Source organism: Prunus persica, chromosome G2 (assembly GCF_000346465.2).
Source record: "Prunus persica cultivar Lovell chromosome G2, Prunus_persica_NCBIv2, whole genome shotgun sequence".
Taxonomy (NCBI): domain Eukaryota; kingdom Viridiplantae; phylum Streptophyta; class Magnoliopsida; order Rosales; family Rosaceae; genus Prunus; species Prunus persica.
This window is the reverse complement of record NC_034010.1, coordinates 2912441-2921506: the sequence shown is the minus strand read 5'-3', so window position 1 is coordinate 2921506 and position 9066 is coordinate 2912441. Positions and strand designations below refer to the sequence as shown.

Sequence of the window (9066 nt, the reverse complement as noted above, 5' to 3'; positions counted from 1 at the left end):
AGGCGGAAAAGAAGAGAGAGGATCATCTTCCATTTTGTACAATGTGAAAACCAAAGTCTTCACATGCAAGATACAATCCCCCTTCAAAATCAAACAAAATTTGTAACGTAAGTTGTTCACAGATGGAGCCAACTCCAGCTTCAAAATGCAAGGTGTCATGAAATGCCTCCCTCAAAGTCCTTATATAAACCATGTAACTCACCACCCCTCCCCACAACATCCACATCCAAAAGAGACTGTCAGAGAAAAATAAAAGTAACAGAAAGAGAGAAGCAAATGCTTCGTCTTTGCTTCCCGGTTTTCGCCGTCTTTGCCATCATAGGAGTTGTATTCTCCGGTGAAATCCATGTGGCCGTAGGGCAGCTATGTGGCGGTGACGTTGGAGCTCTTATAAGGCAATGCTCAACTTATGTGGAAAAGGGTAAGCCGATGACAAATCCATCTCAAGCATGCTGTGATTTGATAAAGAAGGTGGACATTCTATGTGCCTGCAAGCACGTGACCAAGGAGCTAGAGGAGTTGGTTGACATGAACAAGGTGGTTCATGTCGTCTCCTACTGTGGCATACCTGTTCCTCATGGAATGAAGTGTGGAAGTAAGATATCCCTAACCCTATGCTCTCTCTCTCTCTCTCTCTCTCTCTCATAGAATTGAACTAATATGTACTTCAATTATTATCACAATTGTTCATATTTTTTAATCTAAATTTCTCTACTTATATTTGTGTGCTTATTAATTTATCCAAACATGTTCCTATTCATGGTTGTAATTCAAAAATATAATTTAGGCTTACTTTCCCTTTTCTCTTTATTTTTGTTTTTATTGTTTTAACTAAAGATTGATCCTTATAGTTTGTCGGATCTTCCACATTGATTTACATGGTTTCAATTTTGGCAATTTGACCCATGTAATTAGTTGATATTCAATTTCGTGATGGAATAAGCACGTGTGTCCTTCACACATAGAGGTATTTCAGACGGAATTAGATGGAAATTTGGACGTATCTTTGCATTGCATTGGATATCAAACTATAAGAATCAAATGACCAAAATTGAAATCAAAAGTGGAAATTCTGGCAAACTACACGTACAATAAATATATTTTTTCTGCCCAATGTTGTTTAACCATCTATATTATATATATTACAGGTTTTACAGTTCCAGGGAGTGGTTGAAGCGATCTTGCCTGCTTGTAGTCGTATGCGATTCAGATGGAAGAATTAATAAAAACTAAAACCGTATGATGTGAACTATTGAAATATGACATTAGACAATTATATTATATGTACTTGATGATTGGTTTATTGAACTTATTTGAATGACCAAACCTTTGGTATTTACTATTTAAACCAAAAAATAATTTCATATTTTATTCTTCAATACTGATACCAAGAATAAATAGCATTTTTCAGCAAGACTCAAATTGGGTTCAAGTAATTTTGGCTAAAGTTAAATTTTTTATAAAAGAAAATGGTTTATATTTTCATTTAATACCTTTTAAAATATAAAATCTTAAATTTCAATCTCAAAGTCAAATGAATCGTTTAATCCAAACATATGTACAGATCATAAATATGATTAATGGTATCATATTTGGAACAATATATTGTATTAATTCGGAATGACGTATTGTATTAACTCGGAACGATATATTAGTACAATTAACAACAATTCATTTATTAATGTATCATATATTGCACATATGTTAATGATACATGTATTAATGTATCATGTATCGATGTATAACTTCACAAAAATTCATATATTAATGCATCTTATATTGCACATATGTAGTACAATAATGATTACATGGTATCATTATATCGAAATATGTACCATATATGGATGGACTAGTGGATAATGATTAGATGAATCATCATATACATCTAATCATTATATTGGAACATATACCATTTATGGGCTAGTGGACAATGATTAGATGTGTTTGTGCTCAAAACTGTATGACCAATATTAATTCGGAATCCTCTTTTTAGATGATTTTGCTCAGAAATTGGAGGAAATGAGATGGAAAGGGTTGGAGGGTGATTATGCAGGTGTTCACGGCTAAGCATACCGTACCCTATGCCTAGTCAATTTTTTTTCTTGAGGGAGCTCAAGAACAAGGACTAGTGCAAAAGCGAAGGGAAAACAACCAGTTGGCTAAATTTGCTATTTTTAATTTTAAGTCTTTTCAATTTCTGTTTTGTTTGTTTTGAAGTTTCAACAATAAACTTTAATTTTTGTTTTTGCATGTAAATTTTAATTATGAATTTGTTTATTTTATGAATAAGTGGTTTTTTTATTTATTCAATAAGTTATGTATTTTATTTGTTCAATGTATTGAAAGAATCGTGACTTTTCTTCTTCCTTAGCAATTCTTGAATAGTCCCATTCTCCTGGACCCTAGAAGTCCAAGGAAGTTTTGATCACTCACTTTGGATCTAATCTAAGGATTGAGAAAAAAAATTGATTTAAATATTAATATGTCATTATTTTATTACTTTTACTGTACAAAATATTAATTTAACTTAAACAAAAACAAAAACTTTTAAAAAGAAAAAATCATTGCAACCAAAGGACGCTCTCTCTCAGAAAACCAAGAGCATGTTCTTCATCCATTGTCGTTCACAACTACCTTCAACTTCGACGTTGCATACGAAAATCAAGAACATGTGTCGTTTAAGATTCACTCTAATTATTATTGGTTATCTATTTCATCTCTTGATTTAGATTCAAATATTCAATTTTTTCATAAACAAAAGAAAATTTATTGATCCAAATTCGGAGCCATCAAGCTATCCCTTTATACTTTAACGTGATTGAATTTAAAGGACCCACAACCAAGTCATTTTCCTATTGTTCTCTACCTTTGTGTTCAATTTTATGTTTATAAAATTTAGATTTGAATGATTCATTACCAAGTTTGGGAAAACTACAATTTTTTATAAACAAATTTTGGGCTCTTTTTTGTTTTCCTTCCAGTTCATGAACATAGACTTGTGTTTCTACAATTATATTGTATCATCTTTGATATTAAACTTATTTTTTAAAAAAATATTAGTTTTTAATAACCAAAATAGTATTTCAGTGTAGTAAAAGTAAAATAAAAAAATGACATATTGATATTTAAACCAGTTTTTTCTCAACCCTTAGATTTGATCAAAGAGTAAGTAACCACAGCTTTCTTGGATCATAGGGTCCAGGAGAACATGACTAAATTTTTGAAACCAGAAACAGTACTTTTATTATATTGACACACCCACCCACCCCAACCTTTAGTACGTTTCCTCTTTATAGCACTTCCACCCATTTGTCATGGCAAATGGTAAGAGCATGTCCACCGCAGGGACTTTAGCCAGGGCAAGAGGCCCATTCCCTCAATTTTGGATCTCCAGCGCAGCACCTGCAGCCCGGGCAAGCCCTGGGTCCCACCAGCCTGGGCAAGCCCAGGGGCAGATTTTGCCTGAGCTTCAGTCCTAGGGCGCTGATGTCAGTGGTGATGTCACGCTGACGTCAGCGAGTCAAAAAAATTGAAAAAAAGGGAAAAAAAATCAAAATTTTTTTTTAAAAAAATACCAAAAAATTATGAATGTTTTCCCTATAAATACATAACAATTTTATTCACTTTCCCTATAAATACATAACAAATTTATATTTTGTTGCATATTCTTTTTTTTTCCTTGCCCTTGCCCTAGCCTTTTGGGGTGGAACTAAAAAAGGCAAGGCTGCTACTATTCACATGAATAGTGGCAGCCCTTACTTGTCCTTGCCTTTGCCTTAGCCCTTATGGGTGGAGATGCTCTAAGGAAAAGTAAGGGCAGTTACTGTTCACATGAATAATATATGCTCTAGCAATTGTTTTTGTACTTTTTCATCAATTATCATCGCAACTCAAGAGAAATTACTGTTCACATAAGATTATATATATGACATTAATAAATAAAAATTTGCTAGGTATGTATGTTAAAAGAAATATGAATTTTTTGGTAATTTTTAAAATTGTTTTTAATTTTTTTCTTTGTTTACATCAGCGATTTCAGACAACAGCTGGGGCTATCTTGCCTTGGGCCTTGCCAGCTCTTGCCCGTGCTGGATGTTACTGCTGCAGCTGATTTTGGGAGAGCAAGGGGGCTTTTGCCTGGGCTGGGCTCTTGTAATCCATTCTTCTAAAAAAATCCTCTCCAAACCCAAATCTTCCTTCCCCTTATGTCTAGAGACCAGGAGTCAAACGTGAGCTCATCAGCCATAGCACTCTCCCTAGTCCCTCATGTGTCCTCGATTGCTCTTCTGCCGTCGGCGGTCAGTTACTGTTCTGTAGCAGCGACGTCGTCTATCAGGTACTGTTCTCGCCTCTGGAACTGAGTCGTTAAATCTTTCGTTCCAGATCGATACCGTACCGCGATTGGGTACGCTCAATCCAGATTGAAATTCGTAGGGGGTGAGCGAATTAGGCAACTATGTTCAAGAACCAACACTTTTGCATAAAATATTTGTTGTGCCTGCATATGCATGATGTATTGTGACCGTGGTGATTATTTACATTTGTCCTAAAGAGAAGAGTAGATATGTATTTTAGGAAAGAAGTAGAAATGTTTATAACTTTTCTGAGCCTGGGTTCAGTCTGAGTTGCTTTCTTTGTTTTCTTTTGACAATATGTGAAGTATGATAGCAGCTTGCCAGTGATTGAGGTGGGTGCTTGGGTGGGTTCGGTCTGTCTGGTTTTTCTCACAATGTGTTACATGTACATTAATGTGGACTGGGTTTATTTGTGACGAATCATGAATCTAATTACTGTTTTGTTTTTTGAATTAATGGACTATTAACTTTTGTTTGCTTGGATATCCAGGGTGTTGACATCAGTTAGGCATTGCAAAATGGAAATTCCAAATTGTGTACAGAGTTTCACTTGTTGCTAAGTGCAACCAAGGAGAGAATGCTCCTTATGACAAGATTAAAGAGATCCAATCAACTTACTCAAATTCCTCCGAAGCTAAATTTTTCTGTCATTCACGCTCTTAAAATATCCAGCCAATTTCTACCGTCTTCAGAAACTAATATTGAAGTTGACAGGATCACCAGAATAATTAATAACCATCCGTATCCTGATCAACCACTTCTACCAACTCTTCTCCAGCACATCCCACCCCATGCTCTTTCCACCAGCTTTGTGGAGAATGTTTTGGGTTACCTTTTCGCAGCCCATTCCAATGGTCTTAAAGCCCTTGAATTCTTCAATTATTCCCTCCATCATTCCCAGTTATGTCCAAGCTCAGATGCTTTTGAAAAGACACTGCACATCCTTGCCAGGATGCGGTATTTTGATAAAGCTTGGGACTTGATGGAAAAAATAAGCAGCATGCACCCTTCCTTGCTGACCCTTAAGTCAATGAGCATCATGCTGTCAAAAATTGCAAAATTTCAGTCATATGAAGATGTCCTTGAAGCATTTGGCAAGATGGAGAATGATATTTTTGTTGGGAGGAAGTTTGGTACTGAAGAGTTTAATGTACTCCTTAGAGCATTTTGCACAGAGAGGCAGATGAAGGAGGCACGTTCGGTGTTCCTAAAGATGCATTTTCGGTTTTCACCCAACACCAAGACCATGAATATCTTGCTCTTGGGATTCAAGGAATCTGGAGATATTACTGCAGTAGAACTCTTTTACCATGAACTGGTTAAAAGAGGCTTTGAGCCAAATATTATAACTTACAATATTAGAATCGATGCTTACTGTAAGAAAGGTTGCTTTGCTGATGGTTTGAGACTTTTTGAAGGAATGGAACGGGAAAATTTGTCGCCCACTTTGGAAACAATCACTACATTGATCCACGGAGCAGGGGTTGCTCGAAATCCAATTAAGGCACAGCAATTATTTGATGAGATTCGTTTGAGAAATTTGCTTCCTGATACTGGGGTGTATAATGCTTTGATGAGCTCACTTATTAGATCAAGGGATGTGAAGTCGGCAGTCGCATTGATGGATGAGATGGAAGTGAAGCATATTGAACATGATAATATGACTTATCACACAATGTTCTCTTGCTTGATGAGGACATCTGATATTGACGGTGTTTCTGGACTATATCACAAAATGGTTGACAGAAGTTTTGTGCCCAAAACACGAACAGTGGTGATGTTAATGAAATATTTCTGTGTAAACCAGCAGCTTGATTTGGGATTGCATTTATGGCGATACCTGGTGGAGAAAGGATGTTGTCCTCATGGTCATGCTTTGGACCTTCTGTTAACGGGATTGTGCTCCCGCAGTAGGGTAATAGAAGCTTTTGAGTGCTCCAAACAAATGTTGGAGAGAGGGAGAGATATGAGTGAACCTGCGTTGCGGATATTAGAGAGCTTTCTGGTTCGGGCAGGTGAGATGGACAAGCTGAGGAAGCTCAAGCAGATGATACAGAGATTGCATACTCTGTTGCCCCCATTAAGAGGGCACACTTTTGCTGATCCTGCATCCAAAAATACAGAGGTACACAAACCAGGTCCACAAGGCAAAGTGTCATGAAATGCCTTACTCAAACTACATAAACCATGCAACTCACCCCCCACAACATTCATATCCAAAAGAGATCAATAGAATTGAAAAGAGAGATGGAAATGCTTAATCTTAGTTTCATGGTTTTGGCCATCTTTGCCGTCATAGAAGTTTTGTTCTCTGGTGAAATCAATGTGGTTGTTGGGCATGGTTGCCAATTAGGTGACCTCTAGGGTCTTATAACGTAATGTTCAGTTATGTGCAAAGGGGTTTCTCCATGACATCCATCTCAAGAATGCTGTGATGTGATGATTAAGGTGGGCATTCCATGTACGTGTGAGCACAAGGAGGTGCAGCAGCCGATTGACATGAGAAAGGTGGTTCATGTTGTTTCCTACTGCAGTAGACCTCTTCCTCATGGAACGAAATGTGGAAGTAAGATCCCCAACTGAGCTCTCTCTGAGAATATGTTTACTCAATTTGAGAATATGTTTGATTTTGCTATACGAGAGTTTGATTACCTAATTCTTTGCCTAAAAATATATATATTTTTTTATTCCTAACACTTTTTTCTTTGTGAGAAGTATAATCCTCTGTGTATATTTTGCATGCATATCCAGAGGGGTTCTTTTTTCATGATTGGAACTTATAACTCATACCATTTGGGCTTAATTTTAGCCTAGTTCTGTCTAGGGAGAAAATAAAGTTCTGTATGTCTTATATCCAAAAAGGTTATTTTCTTTTCATGATTAGAACTCGTAGGTCATATATCAATCGAGCTTACGTTCATGCTAATTTTATTAATTCTGAAGGAACTTGAACTTTGTGCTGGGTTCTTGTCACCAAAAAAAAAAAAAAAAAGGGTTTGTACTTCTTTCTACAAACAATAGTGTTTTACACATCCACTGGCATGTGCCCCCTCTCAAATTTTCTTTGAGGCAGTGGTCTTATTAATACAATCATATTTTTTAAATTAAATTTTAAAGTGTCCATTCCTTTCCTTATGTTTTTCTTCTTTTCCTTTCTCACTATCATTGTTAGCCCTTTCAAAATTCTCATTGTCGTACTTTGACTCTAGATTTTGTAGTGATAAATTATTGTCCCAATTTTATTGGTGTCTATCTTTAGTAAAGAACATTTCAATTGATTTTTTGTTAATATTGATGATGAGTAGATAGTTAATGTAACATATAAAATAATAAAGTATAGAAATTAAAATTAGGGATTTTGTATAAAGTAAAAAATTATTCGGTTGTCACCCTAAATAAAAATATATATCAATACATGCAGTGCCTCCTCTGTGAAAAGTTTTCTGGCTCCGTCCTTATTGTGCTTTAATATTTTTAGCTTAAAGATGGTTTTTTCTTTCTTTTGACTTTCAACTCTTTTGACTCACCTTCATGGTGTTCGCGTCTTTCATATTCAGCGTAGAACTAATGGGGCTGCCCATTGTGTAGCTCGGTTTGCTTTGTATTGATAGGTTCTTGTCTTGGAATGAGGTTCCTCCAGATTTTATTCTGGATGTCGTCTTTGAAGATTGTAATTCTCCTTGCTCAATGTGTTATAGATAGTATCACTGATGATAAATATGTTTTTCTGCCGAGTTTGGTCTATTTTAGATAATTGTTCTAATAAGTTTACAATCTACTGCAGAATTTACAGTTCCAGGAAGTTGTTAAGGCAATCTTGCTTTTAGTTGTAAACAAACCAGTAGCATTCGGATGGACGAATTACACTTCCAGTATCATTTAAGTTTAGAAATATGACTTCAAACAATTAATATGTATTTGATCTTGGTATGATGAACTCATTTGCATATTGATCAAACCTATGTTATTTACTGCTTACACCGAAAAAGTATTCCAATTTATGTAGCAGAGCAAATGTCGTTCAATATTGGTATGCAGAATATTGTACAAATAGTAGCCTGAACCCAAGTCTTCTTATTCCTCCTCCACAATGAATATCCTTGTTTCAACACCATTAAAATGATATATAACTGCATTTTGTGGCTGATTCATTCTGTACACAATTCTAGAATATTACAGAATAAAGTTTGATACAGTATATTAATGTTAAATGGTTGTGGATCAACCATTTACAGATATATAAAGGAACTACATGGAGGACAAAGAGGGTCATATACATATAGTTCGTTTGTATTAAAACAAAAAGGGTCATATACACATAGGCATAGTACACAATTTGGTTGAACAGGGAAGAAGGAAAAATTGTTGGCTTGGAATCTAGATGGTATGCGTTCATTTTCTTCATATATGTGTCTTCTCTTGCCGGATGAACAAACATACGTCCAATAAATTTACATTCCCATAAAAGTATTGCAATCAATTAAACCAAAATCCCATTTCCACAAATTTCAGACGAGTAGAAATTGTGGCTGTTTGGGAACCAGTTTCGTTTATTGAATTCATCTATTGACTTTCAAGACTGCATGACTTGCATCAGTGAACAATTTTATTTGTTAGCCAAAAGAGAAACGAATTGTGTTGCTCATGGACTTGCTGCCATGGGCACGGAGATTGGCTTTTGGCTGTCAAGCTTTTGAGATCCCTCTTGTTT

At 35.6% G+C, this 9066-nt stretch overlaps 2 protein-coding genes across 2 annotated transcripts; both read left to right on the top strand.

The window, feature by feature from the left end:
- On the top strand, positions 277-1208 carry LOC18787192. The gene is made up of 2 exons (XM_007219630.2): positions 277-595; positions 1149-1208. Exons 1-2 carry the CDS (start codon positions 277-279, stop codon positions 1172-1174), a joined length of 345 nt encoding a protein of 114 aa, XP_007219692.1. The 3' UTR covers positions 1175-1208.
- On the top strand, positions 4201-8500 carry LOC18786142 (pentatricopeptide repeat-containing protein At3g61360). The gene is made up of 3 exons (XM_020558287.1): positions 4201-4336; positions 4846-6921; positions 8140-8500. Exon 2 carries the CDS (start codon positions 4933-4935, stop codon positions 6514-6516), a length of 1584 nt encoding a protein of 527 aa, XP_020413876.1. The 5' UTR covers positions 4201-4336; positions 4846-4932; the 3' UTR covers positions 6517-6921; positions 8140-8500.

Bases quoted from the DNA above. Each gene is read 5' to 3' on its own strand.
- LOC18786142 (XM_020558287.1), top strand. From the start codon at position 4,933: ATGCTCCTTATGACAAGATTAAAGAGATCCAATCAACTTACTCAAATT.
- LOC18787192 (XM_007219630.2), top strand. From the start codon at position 277: ATGCTTCGTCTTTGCTTCCCGGTTTTCGCCGTCTTTGCCATCATAGGA. The intron at 596-1,148 runs GTAAGATATCCC...TATATATTACAG, and splicing joins TCATGGAATGAAGTGTGGAA to GTTTTACAGTTCCAGGGAGT.